Source organism: Salvelinus namaycush, chromosome 11 (genome assembly GCF_016432855.1).
Source record: "Salvelinus namaycush isolate Seneca chromosome 11, SaNama_1.0, whole genome shotgun sequence".
NCBI classification, from domain to species: Eukaryota; Metazoa; Chordata; class Actinopteri; order Salmoniformes; family Salmonidae; genus Salvelinus; species Salvelinus namaycush.
In genome coordinates, this window is record NC_052317.1 from 6,725,795 (window position 1) to 6,745,445 (window position 19,651).

At 44.8% G+C, this 19,651-nt stretch overlaps 1 protein-coding gene across 1 annotated transcript; it reads right to left on the reverse strand.

Moving 5' to 3' along the window:
- Positions 1 to 562: 562 nt before the first annotated feature.
- On the reverse strand, positions 563 to 1,738 carry LOC120056245 (transmembrane protein 125-like). The gene is made up of 2 exons (XM_039004495.1): positions 1,172 to 1,738; positions 563 to 631 (listed from the first exon to the last, which is right to left on the reverse strand). Exons 1-2 carry the CDS (start codon positions 1,736 to 1,738, stop codon positions 563 to 565), a joined length of 636 nt encoding a protein of 211 aa, XP_038860423.1.
- Between the last annotated feature and the right edge of the window lie 17,913 nt (positions 1,739 to 19,651).

The window sequence follows — 19,651 nt, forward strand, 5'->3', positions numbered from 1 at the left end:
CTTTTGATACTTAAGTATATTGAAAACCAAATACTTTTAGACTTTTACTCAAGTAGTATTTTCCTGGGTGACTTTCACTTTTACTTGAGTCATTTTCCATTAAAGGTATCTTTACTTTTACTCAAGTATGACAACTTGGTACTTTTTCCACCACTGCCCATGTGTGCAACTTCTGTAAGCGCAAACTTCTGTAAACTCTATGCCACTAGGTGAATGCGACGATATGCACGTTATGCTTTATTATAAAGGTGCATCTATTTTGTCATGTTTTCCAGTACCTCTGAGCTCCCCAGGTCACCCGATTTCATGCAAAAATGGTGTTCCTGCACCTTCCGATTTACAAGTTAAGCACTGATTAGACTACCAAATGTGGATCAATATAGCAACATCAAATAGGACAAGTGAGTCAAAACAACATAGAGGAACTAGAACAATGTGACTTAGTAGGGTCTCCCCCATGCGAGTGGCTTGTTTGTGACGATGGCAGTGTAGCACTCATTCTGCCACTGACAGAAACAATGGCCAGTCTGACAGAGGGTCCTGGGGGTCCGTGAGGCTGGTGTCACCCTGCACAGCCTGGTTCCCACAACACATCAGTGGTGAATGGCATAGTTGGCATAGTGGGCATGGTCTGCAATGGGCATTAGTCAACAGGATGACGCAGTCACAGTGCCAGCAACAAACACAGGACTCTGTTACAGACCCGGGAGAGTGAGTGGTGATACCCCTTTCCTATCTTTCCCTCCCCTCAAGTCCCTTCATCTATTAAGTCCCCTAGTCTCGTCTTGTCTCTCCTCTCCTAACTTGCCTCCCTCTCCCCTCCTCTTTTCACCTCCTGCTCTCCTCTCCTCACTTGTTTTCCTCTCCTCTTCAACAGACCTGGGATGTATACAGTATTTATGGCTCTGGTCCCATTGCGCCAGGCAAGCTCAATCAAGCACAGCTCAAGTATTTTAAAGAAATACAAATACTATTTGAACCAAGGGTAGTGTTCATTAGGGCAACGCCGTGTGGTGCCTAATGAACAAGACCCAGGTCTGCTCTCTCAGATGAGGCTAGTTCTACTAGAGGAGACTGTAAACACCCTGACTGCCCTGTCCCGCAACCCTCTCCCTCCCCTCCTCCGCCTCTGCAACATCCTCCTCTCTCTCCTCTGCTGGAGGTGCACTACCAGCAAGTACCCAGCCACCGCCAACCCGGTGGTGCCCCCTACCCACAGTAGCACCACCCCGGACAGGAACATATCCCTGTGGCGCTGCCCGGGCCCATGGTGCCCGCTGGCCAGCGACATGTAGAGTAGGACCCCTCCGCAGAGTGCCAAAGCCATCCCGGTGAAAAGGATGACCACAGGGTCCGCCCGTCCACCGCTCTTCATTAACTCTATCCGCCTCCGGCTGCGAACGCAATTCATATCCTGGACGGCGGAGCTTAGGAGCTGTTTGAGGAGGACAGCCAGAGCTAGGAGGCAGAGCATGGTGCCCACTCCTAGGCGCCACTCCCCGGACAGGCTGGTGGTGGTGGAGAGGAGGCCTACGCCGCCCAGCCCCAAGCCCAGGACGAGGCTCACTGAGATGCAGTAGCAGAGCAGGGAGCGCCGCGGCTCGCGGAACCACCACAGTTCCACCTGGTCCTCCAACACGCGCCGCTGGAGCAGGGCCGGGTCCAGGCGCAGCACACGGGGGGTCCGGCGTGGGGTGCGCCGCGGGGACATGGGGGAGAACTCCTCCATCTCAGCCATGGCTACTAGGGGAGCCCCCCTCGAGGTTAATCCAGCCAGCTCACAATAGATACCTGAGGGGGTTAAGAGCAGTTGGTAACTAGCATTGAGCTATGTTGTGAACTATATCAATGGTTAAAGATGTCATGCAAATCTTATCACATTCTACTTGTTATCTTTTGTGCTAGTTGCCTCATCAACATCCATTGTGTATATTAGCAATGCAAAACTCAAAGTTCTCGAGGGACGCAGTGTATACTACAGTAGTTCTCCAGAGATTGTTATTGGAGTTGTGCTGAAATGTGCACGTGATGGTGCTGGCGTCATAGTAACAATGTCACATGTAGATGACTTACCAGTGCAGACTAACGAGCCTGTTCCTCCAGCCTCTCTTTAGTCATCCCATCTGTCAGTCCTCCAATCAGATCGTCATAATAAAAACACATCACGATAGACATACACACTCCACAACACTTCCTGGAGGCTGGTTGAGACAGTTGTGGTTCATAATTCCAAAGCTGTGGGTCTTGGTGGGTCTCAGAGAGTGGAGTCATCCTGGTTGTGTCATGGTCCATGTGCTCCAGCGTTGACTGTATGCTTGTTTGCAGTGGTGTCAGATTATCTGAGGTAGTTTCCAGTCCTGAAGGAGATCCTCATGGCTGACTTGAGAGATATGTCAACAGGTCCTCCCTCCTTAGTGTAATCTCTCTCTGGTCTGCTCATCTATCGCTCTCTCTCTCGCTGGTCTCCTCTCCTATCGCTCTCTCTCGCTCTGGTCTGTTCTCCTATCTCTCTCTCTCTCTCTCTCTCTCTCTCTCACACACACACTTTCACTGTGAGTTGTGATAATTGTCAGGGCAGTGAATCAAGGATGATGACACACAGAAGGAGGGAGTCGAAGGACAATCCATCATGAATGGGGATGCTAGTGGTGGTGATGATAATGGTAGTGAGGGTGGGTAGGCAGAAGATTTGTATACGCTTCGCTCACCCACAAGATGGCAAGCCTGGTGACAGTGACACACTGCCCACTTATTTGACTTGGTTCTGTCAAAGCTGGCATCACGGGCTCGCTGACACCGTGGACACCGGCACACACACACACACACACACAGCGCCACCCACTCCACATGGGCGATGAGAGAGGACAACCTCTCTACTCTTCTCATAAAGGAAAACTACCACGTCATTAAGTGGTCAAAAAGCACAATCACAAATCACAATACATATGGTGGAAATAGGGGGGGAGGGGTGGGATTGTTATGGTGTGGCATTGGTGACATCGACCAGTGCTTCGCAGTGAGACGGCACGCGGACAGACAGACAATGGGGCAGCCGATGGACACAACGACTGAGCTGGAGACGGCTGGTGTGTTTGTGGAGGTGGCTCTGATGTCAGTGTCCCCAGATAATGCCCCCTCTGTCACTCCGAGCATGGCGTCATTGATTCACATGATCTAAGATTGCCTCTTGTGTTGGCCACAATGAAGGCTCTAACTGGCCCTTCCCATCTTATACTGTTCAAACTCCAATGTCAGCTCCTGATGTGTAGGCATAATACTACATATAGTTAATGCCAGAGCCAAAACATGAAGATAAAGATAGGCTATGTGATTTATGCTATTGCAGGCTATGTGATTTATGCTATTGAAGGAAAATGGGAACACTTCATATGAATACCCTCTTGGGTGGAGGTGTCCTTGTTAGAGTAACTATGAACGGTGTATGCTCTCCCATCAGTCCGTTTGAATTGTTTGTGTGCTCTGATTGGTTGATGGTGTGACTGGCCCTCCACTTGTTTTTTTGCACCTCCACCGTAGACTTAGATAGACAATTCCACCCAGGTCATCAGGAGAGATCATCCATTGAATTGTACTTGTGAGCAAACATTCCATAACTGCAGGTGGCAGTATATCACCAACCTTGGCTTTATACATGTTCAAACAAAACACTCCTGGTGGCAGTATGCACCCTTTCAGTTTATTTACCAACTCGTAGAAGTAGAAGAACCAACTCATAGAAGTAGTAGAAGAACAAATTGACTACTTTAAAATGGAGATAGCCTCAATGGTGCTGCCCATGCTGTCACAGACACCGTAATGGGACAGACACAAAGATGAGAAGTGTAACTAAGTCTACGACCTCCAACGCCTCCGTCCTCAACTCCTTTTGAAAAAGCTGAAAAGGTAATCGAAGACAGGAGGGGAGGAAACCTGGAAACAAATGTAGTTGTATGAAATGAGACTCGCCTTCTCTGCTAGCGTGTCACAGGGGTGGAATCCTAAAATAAATGTGTGAAGTAGTAAAAATAAATTAATTTCTGTGCGAGACATTTAATAGATAAGTAGCGTATTGTTTTTAAATGTATGCATGCTTTTCTCCTTCGAGGAAACAACTGCTGACTCGAAGGGTGTGTGGCGGCTTTTAAAACACTTCCGCGCTAGCCGTCGGAAGGATACACTTGCACTTCCTCTGCAGGAGGAGGCTATCAAGGAGAGGACACTCTTTCGTTCGCATATTAACAAATTGACACTCCTACATATGGCAACTGCTTTTTTGGATTAAGGAGGAGTCGAGGAGAGGACGTACTTTTTCCCAGTTGAGAACCTCCCAAGGAAAGACAGTTGTTGCTTTCTCCATGTCCCACACCAGTGGGCTATATTACAAAGCAGAATCAATGAATTAGCCAGTTAACTTGCCTAAATATTGAAATGGGCATGGTCTAATTGACTCAAAAACCCACAAAACATATTGAAATTTAGCTTTATTAATGAAGCTGAAAATCTGTAGATATTTTAGGTTGTTTATCAAAGTTAACTGGCTAACTCATTGACCGTGCTTTGTAGTATACCCTTCAGACCTACTGAACCATGCATACCAATGTTCATATAAAAATATCCCCTCAATCAAATGTTGGCTAGGCTACTTAGAAGCAAGGTAAGCCTTGTCTATCTATGAATATGTGAAGTAGCCTAGGCATTCAGGTTTCAGGGGAAGTATCCTATTGACGATATTCAAGAATGTATCTGTTTGTAAGGTATTTCTTTATTCAGATTATTTTGTATAATGTGTTGTATTTACCATGGATGGTATGATAACATTGTAAATCTTTTAAGTTAAATTTGGGCCTTAGAAACAATGCATCATCTTAATTTAAAACCTGCCTTTCTATTGAACTTGCAAGTTTGAAAGCGGGTTTACTATTATTAGACAGTACTTGGTTTCAGTGAAAAACAAAACTGTTGAGGTAGTAAGAGGAAGGGGGATACCTAGTCAGTTGCACAACTGAATGCATTCAACTGAAATGTGTCTTCTGCATTTAACCCAACCCCTCTGAAGTAGGTAAGGCAGGTGAAGGCCTCTCGAGTGGCGCAGTTGTCTTAGGCACTGCATCGCGGTGCTAGCTGTGCCACGAGAGATTCTAGAGTCCAGGCTCTATCGCAGATGGCCCTGACCGGGAAACCCATGGGGCGGCGCACAATTGGCCCAGCGTAGTCTGCGTTAGGGGAGGGTTTGGCCGTCAGGGATGTCCTTGTCCCATTGCGCACTAGCGACTCCTGTGGCGGGCCGGATGCAGTGCACGCTGACATGGTCGCCAGGTATACAGTGTTTCCTCCGACACATTGGTGCAGCTGGCTTCCGGGTTAAGCTTGTGTCAAGAAGCAGTGCGGCTTGGTTGGGTTGTGTTACGAAGGACACACGGCTCTCCACCTTTGCCTCTCCCGAGTCCGTACGGGAGTTGCAGCGATGAGACAAGACTGTAAATACCAATTGGATACCACGGAATTGGGGAAAAAAGGGGTAAAAAAATAAAAGGCAGGTGAGGCTTCCTCTAAGGGAGGATGGGGAACACTACACCCATGAAACTGTTGACGTTGGCAAAGACTTTCTTATCAGCAATGACCTGGTAGGTCCGAAAGACTGTGTCATCGATATCTCTGCAGTCAGGTGAGATCTAGTAAAGAACAGGAAGGCTTATGCTCCCAATTAATCGCTTTACTGACAACGTTTCAATCCCAAACTGATTTTTTCAGAAAATGTGTCAATATAGCGGTGGGAGCATAAACAGAGTGCTTGAGCGTCACTTCAGACCCGGGTTCAATACCAGGCTATGTCACAACCGGTCATGACATGGAGTTCCAGTGTCGCACAATTAGGCTCAGTGTCGTACGGGTTAAAGGAGGGTTTGGCCAGGTGGGGGGCTTTACTTGGAAACACTGGTCACTTTAGTAATGTTTACATACTGTTTTACTCATTTCATATCTATATACTGTATTCTAGTCAATGCCACTCTGACATTACTTGTCCTAATATTTATATATTTCTTAATTCCATTCTTTTACTTTGAGATTTTTGTATATTGTTTTCAATTGTTAGATATTACTGCACTGCTAGAGCTAGGGACACAAGCATTTCGATACACCCGCAATAACATCTGCTAAATACGTGTATGTGACCAATAAAATTTGATTTGGATCTCCCTGTCCCGGTCCTCCAACTGCTTCTTTATCTCCTTGATGTTCTCCCAGGGCTCGATCTGTTTATTCAGTTCTTTGATCTTGTATTCCAGGACAAACTTGAACTTCTCTAGCCCCTGGTTCTTCAGGTCATAGATTCTCTTCTTCTTATAACCCTTTTATATAAAAACATGATGTTGTACTAATAGCTACTGTTGTCAGATCTCCCCAAGGAGATGTGGGTGTGGAGTCAGGCGCAGGAGAAACAAGTTCCAAAGAAAAGGGTGTTTTATTTAACTAGCTCAAAAAACAACAGGAACACCGGACTACAGCAATAGCCACGAAAACCCCACTCAGACACAGTCTAGGGAAAAACACCTGTAAAACATGAGCTAATAAAAACGAAACCCAAACTCACTGACAGTTCAAACGAAAACAATCCCGCACAAAAGCCCAAAGGAAATGTCGAATTAAATACCCCCCCTAATTAACCAAAATGAAACCAGGTGAAACACAAAACAGACATAACCAAAAGAAAAGGAAAAAGGATCGGTGGCAGCTAGTAGACCGGCGACGACGACCGCCGAGCGCCACCCGAACAGGGAGAGGAGCCACCTTCGGTGGAAGTCGTGACAACTGTGGTAGTTGTTGACTTGAATGGCAGTGTCCATTCTACTAATTCTTACTCTATGCGGTAGCATGATGAACTACAGTGTCTATAATCCATTGTAAAACATATGTGTATATCCTTCTGCACTGCCCTCCCAAGCGAAAAAGCAGTAACTGCTCATTTGGTCGAAATGTCATTTTTGCTACATTAAATACATGCTTAATCATGTGGACAAGTATCCTGCCTCTATTGTATTGTGTTTGGGAGAAAATGGGGGTCATATTAGCAGTAACTGCAAAAAGTTACTGTGAAACCAAGGTAAATGGCAGTAACTTACTGAATATAATTTGCTTGGTTTCAACCTGCCCTTGGCTGCAGTTACTGCATTTTACCTTGGTATCATATCATTTTATTCTGAAAGTGATGCAATTGAACCTGTATGACACTGATTGACAGGTACACACACATACATTGCTAATCTAGGGATACAACACCATGACACAGCATTCTCAGGGGAAAATTATGGTTGAACTTGCTCTGAAACGCCGACATCCAGACACTGGTAAGAACTAGCTAGCTAAATAGATCTGAGATCAAAATTAATTAGCTAGCTAGCAAGCTAAGCTAACTAGCTAGCGAGCATAGACTAACAATGCTACCTGCTCTCATAAGAAGAGATCTGCAATTGATACCAACTTAAATCTATTAGCCATATAATGAATTATATTCTGAAATTTAAATCTGATGGTTTCTTTAAATCAGGACACCATACACACGATTTCTAGCCAGTGACAGCCACCTAGCTAAAACTCACGCGCCCCTACCAAAACTTCAAAACCTACCTAGCTAGCATTAGCATGAAGCGATAGATTTGTGCTACATGCTCCCATAAGAGGCGATCGGCAGTTTATACTGGCTTCAATATATTATACCTAGAATTGATATAATCCCTATAGTGGTATTCTGACATTCCATGGGTTATTTGAATCAGTAACATTACACCACACACACGATCTCTAGCCAGCTGACGGTCAGTTAGGCGTGCACCCCATACTGAATTGTCAAAAGCCACGCACACTAGTTTTCCGTTTGAGCACACACACAGCATTGCTAGCTGATTAATTATATATACACTCACATGTTCAGGGTTTCTGGTTCTTTTTTATATTCCAGTATTGCATGACTGTCCTGGTCAGGAAAGTTAAAATCCCAAATTGTATCCATCACCTTTGTTGGTGGCATATGTAATTGGTACAACAAGCTTTGACATGCCAAATGTGTGCTCAGTGTGTCTGCTTCGGTGCCATCATTACAAGAATGTGGAAAAGACAGTTTTGCCAAAATGACTTCCACCAATCCCTGTGGTCTAGATGATTAGTATCTATGCGGATCAAAGTTGCCATGTCAGGGTGCAATAGGACAGTACAACCACGTCGATACTAGGTTTTATTCCTGTCAATGTCCATCTATGCAATTGTTTTTGTATTTGTAAATAAAGATGCAAATTTTAGAGCCTTTTTGGGAGCAGGTATGAAATGAATAAATGAGCTGAGTTATGACAGTGAAAATTATTATGATAATGTTTGCACAAGATAAAATCAACATTGATTATATCCTATATTATAGAATAACTGAAAAGGATTATGATCATATGTTTGCACACCACAACATGTCAGTGTTAATTATTATCATCCATGACAGAATAGAATCATCAGGATGCATGTCCTTGATTATTTTCTCTATTTATTTCAGGTGAGTTTGAGGGCCACATTCCAACAAAGATTCCTGATCTACCCCCTTTAACTGAAGTCACAGTGTCAACACTATTTGAAGAAATTGAGAACCAGTCGGTGGTCTCCGACTCCTTAGACATCATCATTTCTCATCAGATGAGAAATCAATTGCCAATGATGATGATGATGATGAAGAATATCATCCACCTTCAGAGTTGGATGTCCCAGCACAAGTGGCAGCTGCACCCGTGGACACAACCAGACGTAATACCAAACAAGAAATCCAAGATTCCACCAATGGGTAAGCCACGTGGTCCCAAAATGAAAGAGGAAATGTACTCAGTATATTTCAGAGGGTAGGAAAAAGGAAATATGGGAAAAGTATTGGGAGATGAAGAGGACATGGATCTTCCACATGGTGGACATGGTCTGCCCCTGATTCCACCTTGCTGTCCGGTCGCATTCCGCTTCGCTCCACAGGTAGTATCACATTTCATTTCATTTCATTACAGTACAACGGTTTGATTTGCTTGATCTTAGCTAGCTACATAGCCGTCTTTGTATCAAAGATAATTGTGTAGTTTAGACTAATTTCGGTTAGCTAGCCAGCTATTTTCGTTCTTTTAACATAACGTAACGTAGTCAACACTGCTAGCTAGCTAGCCAGCTAGCCACCGAATAGCAGCACTGTAGAAACTATTACATTCAACGGAACAACGGAACGACTTGATTAGTGTAGTGTTAGCTAGCTACATAGTTGTCTTTGCTGTCTTTGTATCTATGATAATTGGGTAGTTTAGACTATCGGTTAGCTAGCCAGCTATTTTCGTCCTTTTAACGTAACGTAACGTAACGTAGTCAACACTGCTAGCTAGCCAGCTAGCCACCGAATAGCAGCACTGTAGAAACTATTACATTCAACGGAACAACGGAACGACTTGATTAGTGTAGTGTTAGCTAGCTACATAGTTGTCTTTGCTGTCTTTGTATCTAAGATAGTTGCGTTAGCTAGCCAGTTTCGGTTAGCTAGCCAGCTATTTTCGTTCTTTTGACGTAACGTAACGTAGTCAACACTGCTAGCTAGCTAGCCAGCTAGCCACCGAATAGCAGCACTGTAGAAACTATTACATTCAACGGAACAACGGAACGACTTGATTAGTGTAGTGTTAGCAGCACTGTAGAAACTATTACATTCGTAGTCTAGAGTAATTATCGGTTAGCTAGCCAGCTATTTTCGTCCGCCGCGCTGCCGTTCTCCTACCTAGTCACACTGCTAGCTAGCCAACTTCTACCGAATAGCAGCACGGTAGAAACTATTACATTACAACGGAACGATTTGATTAGTGTAGTGTTAGCTAGCTACATAGTTGTCTTTGCTGTCCTTGTATCTAAGACAATTGTGTAGTTTAGACTAATTATCTAGCCAGTTACCGAGGTTACCTAGCTAGCTATCGAGGTTACCTAGCCAGCTACACTTTCTAACAAAGTCAACAACGCAGCCACTGCTAGCTAGCCTACTTCAGCAGTACTGTATCATTTTAATCACTTTAGTCAATAAGATTTTTGCAACGTAAGCTTAACTTTCTGAACATGTAGTCCACTTGTCATTCCAATCTCCTTTGCATTAGCGTAGCCTCTTCTGTAGCCTGTCAACTATGTGTCTGTCTATCCCTGTTCTCTCCTCTCTGCACAGACCATACAAACGCTTCACACCGCGTGGCCGCGGCCACCCTAACCTGGTGGTCCCAGCGCGCACGACCCACGTGGAGTTCCAGGTCTCCGGCAGCCTCTGGAACTGCCGATCTGCGGCCAACAAGGCAGAGTTCATCTCAGCCTATGCTTCCCTCCAGTCCCTCGACTTCTTGGCACTGACGGAAACATGGATCACCACAGATAACACTGCCACTCCTACTGCTCTCTCCTCGTCTGCCCACGTGTTCTCGCACACCCCGAGAGCTTCTGGTCAGCGGGGTGGTGGCACCGGGATCCTCATCTCTCCCAAGTGGTCATTCTCTCTTTCTCCCCTTACCCATCTGTCTATCGCCTCCTTTGAATTCCATGCTGTCACAGTTACCAGCCCTTTCAAGCTTAACATCCTTATCATTTATCGCCCTCCAGGTTCCCTCGGAGAGTTCATCAATGAGCTTGATGCCTTGATAAGCTCCTTTCCTGAGGACGGCTCACCTCTCACAGTTCTGGGTGACTTTAACCTCCCCACGTCTACCTTTGACTCATTCCTTTCTGCCTCCTTCTTTCCACTCCTCTCCTCTTTTGACCTCACCCTCTCACCTTCCCCCCCTACTCACAAGGCAGGCAATACGCTTGACCTCATCTTTACTAGATGCTGTTCTTCCACTAACCTCATCGCAACTCCCCTCCAAGTCTCCGACCACTACCTTGTATCCTTTTCCCTCTCGCTCTCATCCAACACTTCCCACACTGCCCCTACTCGGATGGTATCGCGCCGTCCCAACCTTCGCTCTCTCTCCCCCGCTACTCTCTCCTCTTCCATCCTATCATCTCTTCCCTCTGCTCAAACCTTCTCTAACCTATCTCCTGACTCTGCCTCCTCAACCCTCCTCTCCTCCCTTTCTGCATCCTTTGACTCTCTATGTCCCCTATCCTCCAGGCCGGCTCGGTCCTCCCCTCCTGCTCCGTGGCTCGACGACTCATTGCGAGTTCACAGAACAGGGCTCCGGGCAGCCGAGCGGAAATGGCGGAAAACTCGCCTCCCTGCGGACCTGGCATCCTTTCACTCCCTCCTCTCTACATTTTCCTCTTCTGTCTCTGCTGCTAAAGCCACTTTCTACCACTCTAAATTCCAAGCATCTGCCTCTAACCCTAGGAAGCTCTTTGCCACCTTCTCCTCCCTCCTGAATCCTCCTCCCCCTCCCCCCCCCCTCCTCCCTCTCTGCAGATGACTTCGTCAACCATTTTGAAAAGAAGGTCGACGACATCCGATCCTCGTTTGCTAAGTCAAACGACACCGCTGGTTCTGCTCACACTGCCCTACCCTGTGCTCTGACCTCTTTCTCCCCTCTCTCTCCAGATGAAATCTCGCGTCTTGTGACGGCCGGCCGCCCAACAACCTGCCCGCTTGACCCTATCCCCTCCTCTCTTCTCCAGACCATTTCCGGAGACCTTCTCCCTTACCTCACCTCGCTCATCAACTCATCCCTGACCGCTGGCTACGTCCCTTCCGTCTTCAAGAGAGCGAGAGTTGCACCCCTTCTGAAAAAACCTACACTCGATCCCTCCGATGTCAACAACTACAGACCAGTATCCCTTCTTTCTTTTCTCTCCAAAACTCTTGAACGTGCCGTCCTTGGCCAGCTCTCCTGCTATCTCTCTCAGAATGACCTTCTTGATCCAAATCAGTCAGGTTTCAAGACTAGTCATTCAACTGAGACTGCTCTTCTCTGTATCACAGAGGCGCTCCGCACTGCTAAAGCTAACTCTCTCTCCTCTGCTCTCATCCTTCTAGACCTATCGGCTGCCTTCGATACTGTGAACCATCAGATCCTCCTCTCCACCCTCTCCGAGTTGGGCATCTCCGGCGCGGCCCACGCCTGGATTGCGTCCTACCTGACAGGTCGCTCCTACCAGGTGGCGTGGCGAGAATCTGTCTCCTCACCACGTGCTCTCACCACTGGTGTCCCCCAGGGCTCTGTTCTAGGCCCTCTCCTATTCTCGCTATACACCAAGTCACTTGGCTCTGTCATAACCTCACATGGTCTCTCCTATCATTGCTATGCAGACGACACACAATTAATCTTCTCCTTTCCCCCTTCTGATGACCAGGTGGCGAATCGCATCTCTGCATGTCTGGCAGACATATCAGTGTGGATGACGGATCACCACCTCAAGCTGAACCTCGGCAAGACGGAGCTGCTCTTCCTCCCGGGGAAGGACTGCCCGTTCCATGATCTCGCCATCACGGTTGACAACTCCATTGTGTCCTCCTCCCAGAGCGCTAAGAACCTTGGCGTGATCCTGGACAACACCCTGTCGTTCTCAAATAACATCAAGGCGGTGGCCCGTTCCTGTAGGTTCATGCTCTACAACATCCGCAGAGTACGACCCTGCCTCACACAGGAAGCGGCGCAGGTCCTAATCCAGGCACTTGTCATCTCCCGTCTGGACTACTGCAACTCGCTGTTGGCTGGGCTCCCTGCCTGTGCCAATAAACCCCTACAACTCATCCAGAACGCCGCAGCCCGTCTGGTGTTCAACCTTCCCAAGTTCTCTCACGTCACCCCGCTCCTCCGCTCTCTCCACTGGCTTCCAATTGAAGCTCGCATCCGCTACAAGACCATGGTGCTTGCCTACGGAGCTGTGAGGGGAACGGCACCTCAGTACCTTCAGGCTCTGATCAGGCCCTACACCCAAACAAGGGCACTGCGTTCATCCACCTCTGGCCTGCTCGCCTCCCTACCACTGAGGAAGTACAGTTCCCGCTCAGCCCAGTCAAAACTGTTCGCCGCTCTGGCACCCCAATGGTGGAACAAACTCCCTCACGACGCCAGGACAGCGGAGTCAATCACCACCTTCCGGAGACACCTGAAACCCCACCTCTTTAAGGAATACCTAGGATAGGATAAAGTAATCCTTCTGACCCCCCCCCCCCCCCTTAAAAGATTTAGATGCACTATTGTAAAGTGGCTGTTCCACTGGATGTCATAAGGTGAATGCACCAATTTGTAAGTCGCTCTGGATAAGAGCGTCTGCTAAATGACTTAAATGTAATGTATGTAAATGGTGGCACAGCAATCTAAGAAAAATATCACTGTTGGCGCTGACAGTCGATGCAGCAGGTCGTTTCTGTACCATCTTCCAAACCAGAGAGGTTCTGCACAACAGGTTGATGACAGCTTTGATGACAGCTTTGCACACGCTTGGCATTCTCTCAACCAGCTGCACGAGGTAGTCACCTGGAATGCATTTCAATTAACAAGTGTGACTTGTTAAAAGTTCATTTGTGGAATTTCTTTCCTTCTTAATGCGTTTGGGCCAATCCGTTGTGTTGTGACAAGGTAAGGGTGGTATACAAAAGATAGCCCTATTTGGTAAAAGACCAAGTCCAAATTATGGCAAGAACAGATAAAATAAGCAAATAGAAACGACAGTCCATCATTGCTTTAAGACATGAAGGGCAATGCGGAACATTTCAAGAACTTTGAAAGTTTCTTCAAGTGCAGTCGCAAAAACCATCAGGCGCTATGATGAAACTGGCTCTCATGAGGACCGCCACAGGAAAGGAAGACCCAGAGTTACCTCTGCTGCAGAGGATAAGTTCATTAGTGTTACCAGCCTCAGAAATTGCAGCCCAAATAAATGCTTCACAGAGTTCAAGTAACAGACACATCTCACCATCAACTGTTCAGAGGAGCCTGCGTGAATCAGGCCTTCATGGTCAAATTGCTGCAAAGAAACCACTACTAAAGAACACCAATAAGAAAAAGAGACCACACCAAGTTTATATGTTTATAAGGCAAATAAGAACATATTTCAAATTACTTGAATAGCCTATGGGAAAGGTGTAAAAATGTGTATTTGCATCAGTAGGTTAAATGACTGAAATGCATTAGAAAAGTATTGGAAAGTTCAGGTAAACATCAGGGAAGCTCATCAGGTAATAGGCCTAATTGTGTGTGTAGAGAAGATCTGCATTGCATTCAATTGTGGTTTTGTCACAGTCCCTTCTAACGTCTCCTATGCAGCTGGTGAGCTTTTTAGAGGGAAACACGTAGGCCTATCCATGTTCATGAGAGTCTTACCTTCAGGAATGGGAACATGTCTCCTACGCAAGTAGGAGGGGCGGCAGGTAGTTAAATAAAAGAGCAAAACAATCCACTAGGCTATACATAGCATGCTAGCAAAATGTTCTGATCAGTCCTGCTAATAGATAGATGAGACAACGAGACTAATGATCATGAGCACTCACAACTTTCCCATCCTAATGTTAACCAAGTATCCAAATGGAGATTCATTGAATAGAAAAATCTGACATTGATTGATTCATCAAGATGAGTCTCAAAGCAGCGCTATGGTGCTGTCCCAATCAAAACGGTTCTGAAGTGATCATCTAGTTCATCTATGTGCGGCGCATTCAGCTGGCTACAATTGTTTTACACCGTCGCAGCGCAAATGAGTCGGGATGACCCCAAATCAATGGCCCAGCAATAACATTTTCTCTTGGAAGAGGGTGATCCCCTCCAAAGCGCCCCTTAGCCCCATCCGACCACCCCCAGACTCCCAGTCTCTACCCTCACCCCTCACCTGGCCCAGCATGAGCATCTTCTCCTGGAGCTTGGCCTTGTAGAAGAGGTTGAGCTCCTCCAGGGGACCCTGGATCCAGGGGACCCTGGAGGAGCTCAACCTCTTCTACAAGGCCAAGCTCCAGGAGAAGATGTTGTTCTCCTTGTTCCTCCTTGTTCTCCTCCATGGCCTGCACTTGAGCTGCAGCTCCTGGCAGTTCTCGTACTCTAGCATCAGCTTCTGGTTACTGGTCAACTCTGGGAAATGAACAATCTGATGATATATATGTTCATCTAACAGATACTTTTACCTTAAACCAAGTACAGAGTACACATATACTCACGAGGCATACAGAAATCAAACCCACAACTCTGATCTCCTCCAACCACCTCAACCCCTCAGTGTGTGGAGTGTGTCCCTGTATGTGTGCAAATGTTGCAGTAAAAAAAATGGGGCACCGTATGAAACTATTACAGTATTGTGTTCTCAATAGATGTAGGGTTATTGCATACAAAAGTTGACTTGAAATCTGTTGGATGAGATCTGTTGTAAAGTATTACGAGTTTACATTCAGTTAAGGTCAAACCGTTTCTAAGGGAGTGGGCACTAACGAGGCGTTTTTTTCTCTTACCTAAATCCTGCTGTTCTTTAGTGTTTCTAAGAGCAGTCATAATAATAATCATGGATTTTATTCCTAAGGGATTTTTTTCCGCACTCAAGGTGATTATACAACATTACTAACAGCCCAATCTTAAGACTCATGTGGCGTTTCTGAACGTTGCTTTAAAAATATTTATTTATTTTACCTAGCTAAATCCTTAAGTTCTTTGAGAGTATTTTTTAGACTCAAGTTTCTCTTAGGAAATGGCACTCAAGTGTGGTTACTTAGATTTTTTTCTTTCCCTTACCAGAATCCTGCTGTTATTTAGAGTGTTTCTCCACAACCTCCCCCATAGCCTCCTGATGAGCCAACTCCTGCTTCTCCTTCTTGGTTTTCAGGACCTACAACAACAGATCAGACCTGGGTTCAAATACTATTTGACATTTTTCAAATACGTTGAGCATTTGCTGCCAGGTGGACGGGATATGTAGTTTTGGGACTTTTCTATTGGTTCCATTGAAACACAGGGAAGCTCAGTCAAGCCCAATATAGCATTTGACATGCTTTGAAATAGTATTTGAAGCCAGGTCTGCAACATATTATGTATATAAACAGACAGTATATATGTACAGTTGAAGTCGGAAGGTTACATACACTTAGGTTGGAGTCATTAAAACTAGTTTTTCAACCACTCCACAAATTTCTTGTTAACAAACTATAGTTTTGGCAAGTCGGTTAGGACATCTACTTTGTGCATGACAAGTAATTTTTTCAACAATTGTTTACAGACAGATTATTTCACTTATACTTCACTGTATTACAATTCCAGTGGGTCAGAAGTTTACATACACTAAGTTGACTGTGCCTTTAAACAGCTTGGAAAACTCCAGAAAATGATGTCATAGCTTTAAAAGCTTCTGATAATAGGCCAATTGACATAATTTGAGTCAATTGGAGGTGTACCTGTGGATGCATTTCAAGGTCTACCTTCAAACTCAGTCAGTGCCTCTTTGCTTGACATCATGGGAAAATCTAAAGAAATCAGACCTCAGAAAAAACATTGTAGACCTCCACAAGTCTGGTTCATCCTTGGGAGCAATTTCCAAACCCCTGAAGGTACCACGTTCATCTGTACAAACAATAGTACGCAAGTATAAACACCATGAGACAACGCAGCCATCATACCGCTCAGGAAGGAGACGCGTTCTGTCTCCTAGAGATGAATATACTTTGGTGCGAAAAGTGCAAATCAATCCCAGAACAACAGCAAAGGACCTTGTGAAGATGCTGGAGGAAACAGGTACAAAAGTATCTATATCCACAGTAAAAACGAGTCCTATATCGACATAACCTGAAAGGCCACTCAGCAAGGAAGAAGCCACTGCTCCAAAACCGCCATAAAAAAAGCCAGACTACGGTTTGCAACTGCACATGGGTACAAAGATCGTACTTTTTGGAGAAGGCATTTCATTTAAGACTATAAGTTTCAGGAAAAGGCGGTTACAGGTTGTTTTCTTCAACCGTAACCAGAGGTCTGGTTCTGCCAACATCATTATTAGGTTGAAAAGGTGCATTTGCTAATGATTTGAGTGGTGTGTGGGTGTCGCACGTGCGTCGTCCAGGGGTCCGAGGCCGGGGGCGCGCCCCCGCTGCGCTAAATTGCTATTCATACAGATTCATCAAGGTTAGCAGGTCTGCAACTGTAAAGAAAAGTGTGTTTTTGAGCTTACAAACACCGAGTTTACAAAACATTGTACAAAACCACTGCTTACAAACAAACATGACTATTTACTCGAATGCAGCACCTGGCACAGATCATTTTATGGATGTGCATATGCATTATCCAATGAATACATTATCCTTCTAGATAACCTTTACTCAGGGTCATGGTCCATCTGTTGTGCTTAAAGAGCCATACATACTCAGGGTATATACAGTTGAAGTCAGAAGTTTACATACACCTTAGCCAAATACATTTAAACTCAGTTTTTCACAATTCCTGACATTTAATCCTAGTAAAAATTGCCTGTTTTAGGTCATTTAGGATCACCACTTTATTTCAAGAATGTGAAATGTCAGAATAATAGTAGAGAGAATGATTTATTTCAGCTTTTATTTCTTTCATCACATTTCCAGTGGGTCAGAAGTTTACATACACTCAATTCGTATTTGGAAGTATTGCCTTTAAATTGTTTAAATTGGGTCAAATGTTTTGGGTAGCCTTCCACATTCCTCTTGACAGAGCCGGTGTAACTGAGTCAGGTTTGTAGGCCTCCTTGCTCGCACACACTTTTTCATTGTTCAATCCGGTGGCACGTTATAGGAATCAACTTTTTACCTGTCTGTAAGGCATAACACACACATTTAGCTAACCATTGATATAGCTAGCTAGCTACAGTAGCTTGTTAATAGGGATAGGCGTCCCGCTAGCGGGACACCTGTCGACAACATCCGGTGAAATTGGAGGGTGCGCAATTCAAATAAATAATTGTAATATTAAACATTCATGAACATACAAGTATCTTATATCATTTAAAAGCATAAATTCTTGTTAATCTAACTGCGTTGTCCGATTTACAATAGGCTTTACAGAGAAAGCATACCATGCGATTGTCTGAGGACAGCGCCCACCATCAACATATTTTTCAACCAGCATAGGCTTCACAAAATCACAAATAGCGATTAAATAAATCACTTACTTTTGAATATCTTCCTCTGTTTGCAATGGGGTCCAAGGGTCCCAGCTACAACATGAATGGTCGTTTTGTTAGATAAAATCCTTTATATCCCAAAAAGTCAGTTTAGTTGACGCCATCGATTTCAGTAATCCACTCGTTCAACATGCAGACAAAGGAGTCCAAAAAGCTACCGCTAAACTTCGTCCAAACAAGTCAATCGACGTTTCTATTTAATCGTCAGGTATCCTAATATGTATAATAAAGTATAATATTTCATACGGAAAGTAGTATGTTCAATAGGAAAGTAAAATTAGTAAGCGCACGCCCTCTTCCTCGTGCCGAAATACTGATATTGTTCCGGTGGTCTCTTCACAAAACTCAAAATTCTTGCTTGTTTTTTTTTTTAAAGCCCGAAACCTTGAATAAAGACTGTTGACATCTAGTGGAAGCCATAGGAATTGCAATCTGGGAGCCGGAATTACATAGGACCCATAGCTTTCCATTGTAAGAGCCTGGGACCTAAAACCCAAAAAAATCTGGTTGGTTTTTCTTCGGATTTTCACCTGCATATCAATTCTGTTATAGTCTCAGACATTATTATAACAGTTTTAGAAACTGCAAAGTGTTTTCTATCCAATGCTACCAATTATATGCATATCCTGGCTTCTGGGCCTGAGTAACAGGCAGTTTACCTTGGGCATGTCAGTCAGGCGGAAATTCAGGAAACTAGACCCTCTACCAAACACATTGCTTGCAAAACTAACGTTAACTGGCTAGAAATTCAGACAACCACTCTCGTGCATTGACACTACCCTGGTCTGTCATTGAAACTTTGTAAAATTATTAGCTAGCAAGTTATGCACGGTTGGAAATTGGAACATTTAGAGAAGTGCATCTGTCTTTATATAAACTTTTTCATGCATCTTGGGTGTGTGTTTACCAAGAATATATGAAGCCGGAGTGATACCATAGCAACCATGGAGGATGCCACTCAATCCTCGACCACTGGATGGCGCCAAATACTGCACATTCTTTAGATGTGAGTGATTTTGTCATTTCAATGATATCCAACTACTACAATAATACTTGATAATACCACGTACGATATTATTTTGATATCAACATGATGAACTTCATAATCATTTGTTATTGCACATTACTGCAACTATGCTGTAAACCGATTTTATGCTCAAAATGAATCCATCTTTTGTGTTTCTGTGCCATAAGACTGTATTAATATGAATGAGTACTACATATAATTGCTGTCGGTTGTCCGGTGGTGGATCAGTTAGTTGGTCGAGCATGGCGCTAGCAATGCCAGGGTTGTGTGTTCGATTCCCACGGGGGACCAGTATGGGGGAAAATGTAAGCACTCACTACTGTAAATCGCTCTGGATAAGAGCATCTGCTAAATTACTAAAATGTCAACAATTGGCTTATCAACCCAACGACTCTGTTTGAAGTCTGGGAGAAATATTGCAGTTTAATTCATTTTTTGTGAGTTCCTCATTCGCTATACTCCTGGTGTGAAGGTGGGTGTAATGTAATGCTTGTCTGAAAAAGAATCAATACATCATTGAATTAAGAAATACTGAGA

What these genes read in the sequence shown, in the direction of transcription:
- LOC120056245 (XM_039004495.1), bottom strand. Translation starts at nt 1,738, where the DNA reads ATGGCTGAGATGGAGGAGTTCTCCCCCATGTCCCCGCGGCGCACCCCA. An exon ending in CGGTGGCTGGGTACTTGCTG is followed by an intron (nt 632 to 1,171) that starts GTAGTGCACCTC and finishes TGCCCATTGCAG; the next exon opens with ACCATGCCCACTATGCCAAC.